The 16,076-nt window shown below is 28.9% G+C and overlaps 1 protein-coding gene across 2 annotated transcripts in view; it reads right to left on the bottom strand.

The window, feature by feature from the left end:
• Positions 1–272: 272 nt before the first annotated feature.
• LOC145323563 (lachesin-like) overlaps positions 273–16,076 on the bottom strand; it is a 35,525-nt gene continuing 19,721 nt past the window's right edge. For both annotated transcript variants that reach the window (XM_080165918.1, XM_080165929.1), the window contains 7 exons: positions 11,405–11,496; positions 10,996–11,064; positions 10,193–10,316; positions 6,437–6,502; positions 5,393–5,444; positions 4,224–4,321; positions 273–1,605 (listed from right to left, as the gene is read on the bottom strand). In XM_080165918.1, coding sequence (XP_080022044.1) covers positions 1,535–1,605; positions 4,224–4,321; positions 5,393–5,444; positions 6,437–6,502; positions 10,193–10,316; positions 10,996–11,064; positions 11,405–11,496 — 572 coding nt within the window. In that variant the 3' untranslated portion in view covers positions 273–1,534. The remainder of the gene's footprint in view (positions 1,606–4,223; positions 4,322–5,392; positions 5,445–6,436; positions 6,503–10,192; positions 10,317–10,995; positions 11,065–11,404; positions 11,497–16,076) is intronic.

Genomic DNA, 16,076 nt, shown 5'->3' with positions numbered 1-16,076 from the left:
AACGATGCCATAAATAGCGACTCTAAATTTACCCAGGGATGAGGAGCCTTAGTGGGAGCCAACTTTTGACAGCTGATAACAAATGTGAAGATTCCTTTAAAACAATAAACAATGAACTTACCTTTTCGAATTTCTTGCAAAGATTATCGTGACCTATGAGCATTTTCTTTATAATATACTTTGTGTGCCTGTTTGTCTATATAAAGTGGAAATAGATTATTTAGCTTCTAAAGTAATATATTAGGTGATATTCAAAAAGACTAAAACTTAAATGTCAGTAATAAGAATTTATTCTAAAATCTACTTCAAATGATTGTATGTATAAACAACAGTTTTTAAAATAATTATTGGAGTATTTTCTTAATTAATTACAGGATTACGAGGATTTTACAACAAATTTTTACAGAAAAAAAACATTTTATATCGGTTTAAAGAATAATAAAACAAAATAATTTAGTATATCCTATTCAAATTTTACATTTAACATAAAAAGATTAATTTTAGAATATTTTCATTTTAAAAAAACTTTTATGCATTTATTGTATAATAATCATAACATTTATTAAATAATTCACTATTAGATTTTAGATCTATTTAATTTTAAATAATAATTTTTTTGTAATATTTGATATGGTATTGTTCAGTAATTTTAGGAACTTGTAATCAGTACAGTAGGTTTTTATAACAATGCAAAAATAATAAACAAAGAAAATCAAAACAAAGTAAAATTTGTATTAACATTAAGAAAATTATAAATACTTGGTAGTTCAAATGTTTTTGTCATTGTTGGTAAAAAAAATTATTTTCACTAACCTTGAGCTTTTTACATTTAGGTATTTAAAACAGTGGCGTACAGAAAGGAGGAGTCAACACCCCCATGAAAATTAAATTGGTAAGGCTTCCTTTTAACTTTTTCATATCCAACTATTACTTATTTTCAAATATTTAATTATATAAGGTTATAATATGGGTATAATAAAAAGTTATATTTGAGTTTACAACAAGATATTGGCACAAAAAGAGTAATCATCAGTAATAATAAATTCGTTGTAATAATTAATATCAACATGTTTATGCTCCCATAAGTCTTTAATACAACACATTGGACTATGACCCTTGCATGTCAACAAATGTTAACTTTTTAGAGTTAGGTCTAAATCCTACCAAATAAGGATTAAAAACAAAGATTTTTGGACGATAAAAACTGGCTTCTGAATGCTTAGACTGACCAAATTTAAATCACCATTTCAAACAGTTTCGGCTCAGTAGTTTCTATAATTGGAGACTGCTGAGCCCCTTGTTTATAAGGGCCTGGCACCTACTAAAATTTTGTTCTTCAAAGATTTAAAGATAATTCAATCATGGCCGACAATCTGCTTAATTTTTTGCTGATTACGAAAGTTTAGATAAAACATTTATATGTAGTACTGTTCCATAGAATTTGCCAACAGATACGCAAATGAAATCCCTCCAAAGAAAAATAATTTGTTGACACGTCAGGGTTCTGATCCAACAATAGTTTAATTTTGTATCATTACAACAATTTTACCAGTAGAAAGAAAATATTTATAAACAATATTTTCATAACTTTCATTCGGGGCCCACCTGAAATTAAAATGCTTATTAGAAATAGATAAATTTTTAAATGGGAATTATATACAGATTATGAAAAGTTAGTAAATTGAAAAAAAAATATATGACTAAAAAAACTCTATTTTCGTTTAAACTTTTCAAAACCAGGAATATCAAATTTGATTTTCTTTTTAGTATTGTTTTCTTTAACATTTTATAAAGAAATAAAAAGGTTAAATATTTAGTTATCTAGACAGTAAAAACCACTAAAACCAGCAATAAACAGCTATAAACAACTGCCACTCAAACTTTATTTCAATTTTACTTTATAGCGCAATTAAAGGCAATGAAAATTTACTAGGTACATTTTCTTTAGGTTATTTATATCTTTTGGACTAAGAGCAAAGCTTTTTTAAATGGGTATATCCGTCTATCGCACCTTTAAGAATCTTAGTGTATTTCAAAAACGTTCATTTAATGTTAACAAAAAATATTTGAAAATGAGGAACCTTATCATTGATTACTTTACAAAGCGAAGTTATTTTATCATTAAGAGTGTCCGTAAGCCTATCCAAAACCGAAAGTTGATTTACTCAAGAGCTTGTATTATACATATGAATTTTAATTTTATGTGTCATAACTTCCATAACGTATTAATAGAATAGTAGCTGTGTTTAGTGCCCTAGGAAAATGGGGATGTATGATGCTGTGAGAATTGGTGCAAAAAATATGACGTAACAAAAAAAATTAGCCAAAGAGAGGCCGTTATTGACCAATGGCGGCCACTATTATTGCCGCCATTGGTCAATAACGGCCTCTCATTAGCTAATTTTTTTTGTTACGTCATATTTTTTGCACCAATTCTCACAGCATCGGGATGTATGTCACTCATGGCTTTTGACCATCCTATTCTTTTGACGTCATGTAGAGGGAAAGAGAAAGGGAAGGGGGAAAGAAACCCCCTAGAAAACAGTAGGGGTATAGGGTATTTCCTGACGTCAATAGAATAGTTAGGCCAAAAGCAGTGACATCTATCCCCATTTTACTAGGGCACTATTCCCAGCTACAAAAATTAATTTTTATGGATTAAGAAATGGGGAAGCGTTGAAGGGATGTATTAATACTTGTTTTAGTACATCTAGTTGTGGATGGATAAAGTGTTTATATACTCCTCAAGTCTTCAAATATTAACAAGGTAAAGTTTTCTAGGGAGGGGGGGAACATTGGGCTGTTTATTACGATAGTTTTAAAATAACCTTTTCTTATTTGTTGGCTGCACAACTTTGGGGACTTTTAATAAATTTTAATTTGTTGGTTCATTTATGTTGTGTGTCCAAATATTTCAACCACAAATTGTAATCTACAGAAGGGCTAATTTTGTGTATCATCATTGGGGATGAACATCAATTTATCGGCCATTGTCTTATCCTTTTAGATCCCTGAAAGTTTTCACAGAAAAGTTGTTGCTGATAAATGGATGGTGGTAAGAAAGGATTCAGAGATCAACACATAGAAAATTAAAGAGGAATGTACAGGTAGTTTATTCTGTACTGATTAAACATGTTTTACTGGCCATTATTAGAACTTTTAGTTTATAATGTGAACCTTTTATTTCATTAAATGGTTACTAAGACAATTGTCGAGGAAATTGACCCACGAATTCCTTGTTTGTTAATGCACTGTCTATCTAATTGACATTTACTTTCATTATTTTAATATAATAATGTTTATTAGCTTGTTATTACTGCTTTACTTACAGCCTCTATAGTCCATATGTTAAATGCAATCAAGTTTATTTCAATCTTATTCAACTAAAAAAAATATTACAGGTTTCATATTTGACTTAGTGTATTTTTGCAAAGGATAAACCAGGGAAGAATAAGCTACCCCACTATTTATCTAGAATTTTCTAAGCAGACAGAGTAAGTAGAAAGATAGCAAAGAACAAAAAAAAGGAGTAAACTTAGGTTAAATTTTGCAACTTTCTTAACATATATTATGTAATTATCTTTAAAATAAGGAAAGTAAATTTTGTATGTATAAATGTTTTGCCAAATTATTACGGAATGCATTAAATTGAGCTTCTTTGGAAATAGTTATTTCTCGTATCGTATTATAAACGGCTTTCCGCGGATATAGAATGTACAATTATAAGATTAAAACTAGTTTTTTTTAGCCCCGTGGTGCCAAAGGCACCGGCTAAAAAAACTAGTTTTAATCTTATGATTGTACATTTCTATATTCGTAGAAAACTGGATATAATACGATGCTAGACATAGTTTTTTCGTATTCATGAGAACCGGTTCCTATCCACCGGATTCAAATGAATACGAGAAAATAATTTATCATATTATGAAATCTACCCCCCCAAAATATTGGCATAAATGAGATTTTATGCATTTCTTGAAACATATAGTAAATGTAAGGTGGGTAGAAGTTATTGATAATTTATTGCATTCCCACAAAGTGGATAGCGAGCACAGTGCCCTGTACCCAACATAACCTAATCTAATCTGACCTAAAGTAAACCAAACATAAGAAAAGCTTCCTAATTTATTATAAATAAGGGAGAAGGGAAGAGGGCTCAGTGTTCGACTAGGCACTTTAGGGGGAACTGCCCACAATAAATTGAAACTAGATCTGTTATTTACCTGAGTTTTGCTGTTCCCACCAGCTCATACCAGAAAGAGTTGTCGGGGCGGGGAATGTCATCATACTTCGTTCTGTTGTTCTGTGCTGCCGGTCAGCCCTAGTTTCATAAATTAATCAGATGATTGGATAATGAAATCCTTATGATAAAGTAAAAGGATCTTTGTATGTCTGTCTGTATCGAAGGATCTCGCTAACCGCTGAACAGATATGGTTCTCCTTTACAGTGTAGCTTCTAATAGGTCCTGAAAAGTGTTTTAGCTATTTGTTGGGAGGGTACCACCACCCTTCTAAGAAATATCGCCAAACATCCAAAAATAAAAAGTGTCACCTTGCGGATTTTTTTGGAAAACAGCTGATCTTAACATAGATTAGAAATAAAATATTTTACTTTCCCCTAGGGACGAAGTCGCCAGTTAGACTAGCATAAGGTATCAAATTGTCAGCTGTTTGAAAAGGAAATTAATTATCTTGGATCCAAACTTGTCATAATGGTTGACGTTTTATTAAAAACTAGCGGCTACGCCCCTAGAGGCCTCTAGGGGCACTTGAGGAGGAGAGAGTCAAATTTAATAACCCAATTTCTTATTTTAAATTTTTTAAGAAAAAGTTTAAAAAAAAAAAAAATTTGGGGGGGGGATTTTTCATTTTTTGGGGGGGTTGGGGGTGTCCCACCCCCCCAAAAAATAGTTATAAACCTTCCCGGGACCTATGAAAAGCTCCCCTGTTAAGGAGAACCCGATCGGTTCAGCGGTTAGCGAGATCCTTCGGTACAGACACACAGACATCCTGTTACTTTAGTATAAGGATTACAGGGGGAATTCCTTAGCAAAGAAACATAAATACAGGCTTAATTCAGACTCAAAGACAAAAGTAGTACTTTCAAGGGATTGCTATTATAGAATTCAATGAGATAGGTAACTAAATTTCTAGTCAAATTGTTAGGTTTTGAAGAAACAATTCTATTTTGGACAATCTAGAATGTAGGGCTTGGCAGCCGTTCATAAACCGCCAAAGTTACTGAACGAACAAATAGCCATGTAAGGAAAAGGTTCAGACATGAAACTGGTTTTTTTTCTGTAGCTTTAAGGTACCTGTTTAGCTATGCTAGATTTATTTTATAAATTTTTTAGAATGACATTCTTTGAATGTAACTATTAAATCTTTTTACCTGGATGGTTTAATATTTCTTTGTGTGGTATGTTTTTCTATCTTTGGCTCATCTAAACAAAAAAATTCTGTTGAATTATCATTTTCAAACAGTTTCTCAGTTGATATTTTGTGGAGTTTTTTTATGACTTTCTTTTCATATTTTACCTTTTTATTGTACATTTTATTTTATAAATAACTACTTCAATCCCTTATAAAACTTGATTACTGAGACTTAAATTTAATGTAGTTTTTTTGTCATAGCAATTTTTAAAAAAGCAGAACTATAAATTTTTATTTGGTCAAAGTTACAATAACTGAAGATGATTAAAGTCCCTCCACAGATTATGACGTCATACGATAGAATAACCAATGAGAGGCCAGCATAAATTTTACCATTGGTCAATTTAGTGTATATTGGCCTCTTATTGTCTATCATATCGTATATGTCATAATCAGTGGAGGGACTTTAATCATGTTCACAATAACTTTCTAAAATGTAGAAAAAATATTTGAAAATTATCATAAAATCTGCTATTTTGTTATTTAGCACCTCTCTGTACTTTTACTTTTTCTGCAGTATCAAACTTATATTATATCAGGGGGACAAGAGAGTATAATTGGATTCATCAGGATACCCAATTATACGACTAATACAATTTACCTTTTCCCCCCCTTATCCCCTTTCTCTCTCTCTCTCTCTCTCTCTCTCTCTCTCTCTCTCTCTCTCATTCTTACCAATTTATTGTGTAATTGATACCAATTAATGGTTTATCCACTTAAGAGGTTAAGTGAGGAGGTATAGGGCTCATAAAAATCTAATTTTCTCTGTAAAACTTATGTCTTTGTGTTATGTCAACATGGCACACTGTAAACATAACTTAAAGTCGATAATAAGTCAGTATTGACCAATTTAATGTAATAAAGCAAATACTTCCTAAAATTGTATTAATTAAAAAAGTATATCGATGATATGTCATCCATGTCCACTTTCATTTGTTAGTCGACACAATTCGTTCAATTTTTGAGGCAAATTGTATATGTGGCTTGAAAAAAGCATACTTACTTGTGGTAGATGGTAGGTGTGGCTCATAGTGGGATAAATGTCGTGGAGTTGACGGAGATTCTACCTCTGAACATAAAAAAAACTTTTTTATTTTGTCAGGAATCTAAAGACAATTGACTATAAATTGGTGTACATCCCCATTGATTATACTCACAACTATCCCCCCTGTAGATAAAACTTTGAGTTTGAAACCTTTAGACACTCAACTTAATGAACCAACCAATCGAAATTCAATAATAGTCCCCAAAGTTGTTGAGCCAACGAGTAAGAGACACTTTTAAAGCGGAAAGTAGGGAAGGGTGTTTTATTGTCCAGTGGACAGTTTCGGGGATATTCCAAATAATCTTTCAGAAGGTATGATTACCTACAGACTCAAATAGACAGACATCCAGAACTATCAAAAATATTTTTAAAAAGTTTTTGTGAAAAAAATATAATATGACAGACATGTATTATGTTAAACCATAAAGATCGAGGAGGAAAAAATTTGTATGAAATTATTTTTTGCTGGTTTTTATCTGGTTGGTATACCTTTAACACAATGGTGCATTATTCCCATACTATTACTAAGGAACAAATGAAACAAAAGGAAGTGGAGGGGAAGGAGTGGGGTTACATTCAGGCATAACAGGAAAAGTAAAAAATTGTAAATACTATAAGTTGTGCCCCTAGAAGCCTATATGGCCACTTAAGGTAGGGGGTAAAGTTACTTCCCCCAATTTAAAATTTTTTCTAGGGGTGATTTCTCTTCCAAAATAGTTATAAATCTTTCCTGGAACTATAAGAAGCTTTACAGTAAAGGAGAACCATATAGTTTGCATATAGTTAGCGAGATCCTTTGCTACACAGACAATAAAAAGCTTACTTCTTTATGTAATAGGATAGGATGATTTATAATATATGAAAAACACAAAATTTAAGCATAAAACTTAGGGCCAAGTCCAAAACAATTAGATTTTAAACTTTGGCCAAATTTGAAATTTTTTGCTAAAATTTTTAAATGAGATTTACATTATTTGCTATAAGAACAAAAATCTAAATTTACATTCTCTTTATCTCTGATTTTGAGTGAGAATTTGAATATTCAGGCAATATAGAGCAATAAAAAGGACCATAGCATTACGTGACACAATATTGGCCTATACACACACATACACACACACACACACACACATACATGGTAATGTATGTATAGATGTGGATTTTGTTATGAGATCAAAATTACATTTATTCATATAAATATTATAATATCTTTGCCTGGTTTATTTAGCACTAGTTTCTTTGTCTTAGTCTCTTGGTGATCAAGAAAATATCATAGAAACACCCAAGGGCATATACAAAACTTCCATAATAAGTACAAAGAATTCGGACGAGAAATTTCCAAGATCTTTAGCTTTAAACAAAAAAAATACTAACTACTTTATATCATAGACATGATGTATGGCGCAGTAAAGGGTTAATAACAAAGAGTTGGTTGCCTTGGGTATTACTTTAACGAATTCTCGAAAGGTTTAACAGAAAAATTGCCCAATACATAACCCTTAATCTAGGCTTCATACATTATTTTTGAAGTTAAAATTAATCAAAAGATTGAATGCCAATAAGTAAATAGTAACCTAATACTTAATAGATAAATTTCTTATAGATTATGCAGTTATTGTATGTATATTGTTTGTATGCTTCAGTACTTGAGAGGATACTTAATGATTCCTTCAAGTGAAACTAATATACTTCTACCATGAAATAAGAGGAAAGGAGAAATTTTTAGTAAAACAATTCTGCTACAATATTTTGGTATATTATTAGTAACTCATTGCATAAAAATAATAATAGATTTTCAAAGATATATAGAAAATGTTTGACTTAGAAAGCCCTAACTCCTAAAGAAATTTTATAGGATTTGGTCCAATAATAAAACCACCTTTTATCATTACATTTGACTGTTAAAAATCTCTTTTATGGCCATAAAAATATACAGTCCAAATTTTCCTAAAACACTTAGACAGTCATTTATTATTTGCTATGAGCAGCTCAAACTCTGATGAAAATCCCTTCCCACTCTGTTTGATATCTGCCTACTCAAGATTTGCATAACTAACCTATATTATCTTATCAACTGTATTTACAAAAACTTTTGTTTGATTGGCCATTATTTGTAAATATTTGCGCATTTAGCCAGCTAATCTACAAATCCCTCTACAAATCTTTGTTGTGACCTACGTTGCGAATTTAACAGCCGAATTTAATTTCATATGTGTGTAAAATTGACAATGAAACTGTGTTTATGACAAGGTGTAATTTTGACAGTTGCTAAATAAATTTTTAAATAGTAATACAACAAATAACTAAATAGACAAAAACACAATGACGATTTTTAAAAAAACACAGTGGCTATATTTTTTCGAGTCGTAAAAATGGCAGCACCTCCTTATTTTTAATTGTGACGTCACAAATGACGTATTTTTGGTTATGAACCTAACCTACAATCTGACATGTTCCTTAATGTCCTCTATATTTAAATTTTTAGGAATTCATTGCAAATCATAAAATGCTTTATTATTTAAAAATGAATTGCATGTAAATTTTGAAATTGGTTGACCTCACCACCCAAAGACACAAAAAAATTAAATAGTCCAATCTTTTGCCGCTTTGAAATTAATAAAAAAAAACATCCATCTAAATACTTATATCTAAATACTTAAAATAACATAAAAACACAACAATTATTCACTTTCTTGCACTTATCCTTATACTAAAGTAACAGGATGTTTGTCTGTCTTGTGTCTGTCTGTCTGTCTGTGTGTACCGAAGGATCTCGCAAACCGCTAAACCGATCGGGTTCTCCTTAACAGGGTAGATTCTCATATGTCCTGGGAAGGTTTTTAACTATTTTGGGGGAGGGTACTACCACCCTCCCAAAAGAAATGACAAAAAAATTGAAAATTTTCTTAAAATCTGGAAGACTTCAGCGTCAAATAAGGTGGTATCGTACATAAAAAATTAACTTTAACAAACAAAAACATTTAAAGTGCCACTAGAGGCCTCTAGGGGCGTAGCCGCTAGTCCTTATAATAAAGTAACAGGATGTGTGTTTGTCTGTGTGTCTATCTGTCTGTACTGAAGGATCTCGCTAACCGCTAATCGGGTTCTCCTTAACAGGGTAGCTTCTCATAGGTACCGGGAATGTTTATAACTATTTTGGGGGAGGGTACCACCACCCTCCTCAGAAAAATCTACAAAAAATAATAAAAATAAAAAGAAGCCGACCTGCGGACATTTTTGCAATTAGCTAAAAACATATCTAAAACACCATCTATCGGCGAGAAAAATATTTTTGTTAAATAGCTGATTTTAAAATAGATTGAAAAGAAACATTTTACGTGTCCCTAGAGGCCTAGAGGCCTCTTTTACTAAAAAGAATTTAGAAATGCTATAAAACTGTTTTCAAAGCCGATGAATGGCGATATTTAGCGTTCAATAATAAGACAATCTTTATTTTCAATTTTTCTTCATAATAACTGGTTCTACGAAGTAATACCAGGAAATTGGACTGTTTATTACACTAGTCCGCAAAGTTTTAAAATAACGCTTTCTTATCCATCGGCTTAATAACTTTGGAGACTTTTCATAAATTTTCATTGGTTGATTCATTGGTTTAACATAAGTGTCCAAAAGTTTCAACTACTAATTTTAATCTACAGAAGGGGTATTTTAGTTATTAGGATTTTGGTTACAAGATTGTAAAGTAAATCTTACCATATAATCTGACATTAGACTCTGTTTCTCCGAGGGAATTTTTGCTGACACACTTGTACATTCCAAAATCCTCGGCACGAATGTTGAAAATTGTCAACTTGGAGTGGGTCCGGTAGTTCTCGATCTGAATATTAGCTTCAAATCAGGAGGATTATACAATTTACCAGATTTTTGTTTTGCGAATTTTTAACATTTAGACGAATTGAACTAAACGAGTCAAATAGAAATAAATATTAGAAAATAAAACTAGAAAACAATAAATTTTTTTATCACTGAAATAGCTAAAAAGTGTAATAGTATGGTAGATGGGCAGTTGGTACATAAAAAAAAACAATTACGATTTTTATAATATAAAGCTATAAAATTACAAATGCAATGAAAATTAAAAGTTTTTATAAAGGTTAAAAAATTTGCTGTAATCTCCAATTTCCATTTAATTCAACTCTTTAATTAGATTATGCTATGCTTAAGTGTTTGCTATTTGACATAAACATTTTTTTCCCATCAAATAGGGATATACATAGAAGATATAGGTGTCAAGAAGATTGGTCCACTTTAGTCAGCCAATTCTCAGAACTCAGTTACAAAAATATGCATTACTATTTGTATTTTCGTATACTCCAAAACTAGACTCTGTCCGTCTGTTTTTCAGACTGTTGGATAAATTGCAAATCTTAGACATTTTTCATTTGATTAAAAGATATAATAATGTTATTTTCGTTCGTTCTATGGGGTTTAGGGTCTGTAGGAGTTTGAATTTTTACGAAAACTATTTTTTTGGTGGGGGGGGGGGGTATACTTACATCCTCTTCTGTGTCATATCTTGAGCTTCGTAGGATCATTTGACCATCAAACACCCAGTATGTTATAGCCTAAATTATCATAACAGGTAGTTTTCATTTTGATTATAATGTTAAAAGATACTAAAAGTATAGGCTTGCTTTTGATACTTATTTTTTTCTTTCTCAAAATTACTTACGTTTTTAAGTGTAAATTAGGTTACTTTAACATATGATTTTATTGTGCTATTCATTGAAAGGAGTAAAATTATAACACATCCCAATATGATTTTATGCAAATTAAAAAATATTTCTGTATAACTAAAGAGAAAGAGTCATTTAAAGTCCAAATTGATCACTATAATTATTTTTAGGAAGATAAATTTTCTACACCTGTTTTTTTATTCTATTAGATTTATAAATTTGCTCTTACCTTTGGACTTGCTTCAATCTGGCACTCTAGGGTTATTTTTGTGCCCAGCGGGGCTCCAATCAATTGGTTAGGAATATACATCATTGGAGCAACTAAATAGTAAAGAATTTCTCAGCACTATTTTATTATTTCATTTTAACTCATAATTTAAAAAGCTATTGATCTATCTCAACCTAAGGCTACTTTACCAATGTAACATCTTTTTATATCAAACCCATAATTTTACTCAATAAAAGATCATTTAATGAGGACATAAAATATTAGAAATAAAATAGAGAAAATATCAAAACTGAACTTCTGATTGTATTGTTATACATGAATTGAATAAGTATTACAGGTTTATGGTTAGTATGGTTATAGAATAGCTACACTAATAATATTGTGTATGATTTGAATAATACTTGCAGATAAATTTGATATTATATGTTTATATATTACAGGTTTATACTAGGTATAGTTATAGAATAGCTACACTATTAATATTATTGTGTATGATTTGAATAATACTTGCAGATAAGTTTGATATTATATGTTTATATATTACAGGTTTATACTAGGTATAGTTATAGAATAGCTACACTATTAATATTGTTGTGTATGATTTGAATAATACTTGCAGATAAGTTTAATAATATCTGTTTATATATTACAGGTTTATACTAGGTATAGTTATAGAATAGCTACACTGTTAATATTATTGTGTATGATTTGAATAATACTTGCAGATAAATTTGATATTATCTGTTTATATATTACAGGTTTATACTACGTATAGTTATAGAATAGCTACACTGTTAATATTATTGTGTATGATTTGAATAATACTTGCAGATAAGTTTGATATTATCTGTTTAAATATTACATGTTTATACTACGTATAGTTATAGAATAGCTACACTGTTAATATTATTGTTTATGATTTGAATAATACTTGCAGATAAGTTTGATGTTATCTGTTTATATATTACAGGTTTATACTAGGTATAGTTATAGAATAGCTACACTATTAATATTATTGTGTATGATTTGAATAATACTTGCAGATAAGTTTAATATTATATGTTTTTATATATTACAGGTTTATACTAGGTATAGTTATAGAATAGCTACACTATTAATATTATTGTGTATGATTTGAATAATACTTGCAGATAAGTTTAATATTATATGTTTATATATTACAGGTTTATACTAGGTATAGTTATAGAATAGCTACACTATTAATATTATTGTGTATGATTTGAATAATACTTGCAGATAAGTTTAATATTATATGTTTATATATTACAGGTTTATACTAGGTATAGTTATAGAATAGCTACACTATTAATATTATTGTGTACGATTTGAATAATACTTGCAGATAAGTTTGATATTATATGTTTATACTAGCAGCTTCGCCCCAAACCTCTAGGGGCTTTGCCCCAAGAGGTAAATTAAAAAAATTTTGTTGTTTTTATTGGGGGGTCGGGGGTGTTCCACCCCCAAAGAAAATAGCCTAAAACCACCACAGGACCAGTAGGTATATTCCCTGAAGAGTAGAAACCGATCCGTTCAGTGGTTACTGAGATCTTAAGGGACAGACTGACAGACGGACTGACAGACATCATTCTACTTTATATCATAGATATTACAGGTTTATACTAGGTATAGTTATAGAATAGCTACACTATTAATATTATTGTGTACGATTTGAATAATACTTGCAGATAAGTTTGATGTTATCTGTTTATATATTACAGGTTTATACTACGTATAGTTATAGAATAGCTACACTGTTAATATTATTGTGTATGATTTGAATAATACTTGCAGATAAGTTTGATATTATCTGTTTATATATTACAGGTTTATACCAGGTATAGTTATAGAATAGCTACACTATTAATATTATTGTGTACGATTTGAATAATATTTGCAGATAAGTTTAATATTATATGTTTATATATTACAGGTTTATACTAGGTATAGTTATAGAATAGCTACACTATTAATATTATTGTGTATGATTTGAATAATACTTGCAGATAAGTTTGATGTTATCTGTTTATATATTACAGGTTTATACTAGGTATAGTTATAGAATAGCTACACTATTAATATTATTGTGTATATTTTGAATAATACTTGCAGATAATTTTAATATTATCTGTTTATATATTACAGGTTTATACTAGGTATAGTTATAGAATAGCTACACTATTAATATTATTGTGTACGATTTGAATAATACTTGCAGATAAGTTTAATATTATATGTTTATATATTACAGGTTTATACTAGGTATAGTTATAGAATAGCTACACTATTAATATTATTGTGTATGATTTGAATAATACTTGCAGATAAGTTTAATATTATATGTTTATATATTACAGGTTTATACTAGGTATAGTTATAGAATAGCTACTCTATAAATATTATTGTGTATGATTTGAATAATACTTGCAGATAAGTTTAATATTATATGTTTATATATTACAGGTTTATACTAGGTATAGTTATAGAATAGCTACACTATTAATATTATTGTGTATGATTTGAATAATACTTGCAGATAAGTTTAATATTATATGTTTATATATTACAGGTTTATACTAGGTATAGTTATAGAATAGCTACACTATTAATATTATTGTGTACGATTTGAATAATACTTGCAGATAAGTTTAATATTATATGTTTATATATTACAGGTTTATACTAGGTATAGTTATAGAATAGCTACACTATTAATATTATTGTGTATGATTTGAATAATACTTGCAGATAAGTTTAATATTATATGTTTATATATTACAGGTTTATACTAGGTATAGTTATAGAATAGCTACTCTATAAATATTATTGTGTATGATTTGAATAATACTTGTAGATAAGTTTGATATTATATGTGTATATATTACAGGTTTATACTAGGTATAGTTATAGAATAGCTACACTATTAATATTACTGTGTATGATTTGAATAATACTTGCAGATAAGTTTGATATTATCTGTTTATATATTACAGGTTTATACTACGTATAGTTATAGAATAGCTACACTATTAATATTATTGTGTACGATTTGAATAATACTTGCAGATAAGTTTGATGTTATCTGTTTATATATTACAGGTTTATACTACGTATAGTTATAGAATAGCTACACTGTTAAAATTATTGTGTATGATTTGAATAATACTTGCAGATAAGTTTGATATTATCTGTTTATATATTACAGGTTTATACCAGGTATAGTTATAGAATAGCTACACTATTAATATTATTGTGTATGATTTGAATAATACTTGCAGATAAGTTTGATGTTATCTGTTTATATATTACAGGTTTATACTAGGTATAGTTATAGAATAGCTACACTATTAATATTATTGTGTATATTTTGAATAATACTTGCAGATAATTTTAATATTATCTGTTTATATATTACAGGTTTATACTAGGTATAGTTATAGAATAGCTACACTATTAATATTATTGTGTACGATTTGAATAATACTTGCAGATAAGTTTAATATTATATGTTTATATATTACAGGTTTATACTAGGTATAGTTATAGAATAGCTACACTATTAATATTATTGTGTATGATTTGAATAATACTTGCAGATAAGTTTGATGTTATCTGTTTATATATTACAGGTTTATACTAGGTATAGTTATAGAATAGCTACACTATTAATATTATTGTGTATGATTTGAATAATACTTGCAGATAAGTTTAATATTATATGTTTATATATTACAGGTTTATACTAGGTATAGTTATAGAATAGCTACACTATTAATATTATTGTGTACGATTTGAATAATACTTGCAGATAAGTTTAATATTATATGTTTATATATTACAGGTTTATACTAGGTATAGTTATAGAATAGCTACACTATTAATATTATTGTGTACGATTTGAATAATACTTGCAGATAAGTTTAATATTATATGTGTATATATTACAGGTTTATACTAGGTATAGTTATAGAATAGCTACACTATTAATATTACTGTGTATGATTTGAATAATACTTGCAGATAAGTTTAATATTATATGTTTATATATTACAGGTTTATACTACGTATAGTTATAGAATAGCTACTCTATAAATATTATTGTGTACGATTTGAATAATACTTGTAGATAAGTTTGATATTATATGTGTATATATTACAGGTTTATACTAGGTATAGTTATAGAATAGCTACACTATTAATATTACTGTGTATGATTTGAATAATACTTGCAGATAAGTTTGATATTATCTGTTTATATATTACAGGTTTATACTACGTATAGTTATAGAATAGCTACACTATTAATATTATTGTGTACGATTTGAATAATACTTGCAGATAAGTTTGATGTTATCTGTTTATATATTACAGGTTTATACTACGTATAGTTATAGAATAGCTACACTGTTAATATTATTGTGTATGATTTGAATAATACTTGCAGATAAGTTTGATGTTATCTGTTTATATATTACAGGTTTATACTACGTATAGTTATAGAATAGCTACACTGTTAATATTATTGTGTATGATTTGAATAATACTTGCAGATAAGTTTGATATTATCTGTTTATATATTACAGGTTTATACCAGGTATAGTTATAGAATAGCTACACTATTAATATTATTGTGTACGATTTGAATAATACT

Source organism: Acartia tonsa, chromosome 1, assembly GCF_053477335.1.
Source record: "Acartia tonsa isolate MP-2025a chromosome 1, ASM5347733v1, whole genome shotgun sequence".
Taxonomy (NCBI): Eukaryota; Metazoa; Arthropoda; class Copepoda; order Calanoida; family Acartiidae; genus Acartia; species Acartia tonsa.
This window is presented reverse-complemented; position numbering and strand designations above follow the sequence as displayed.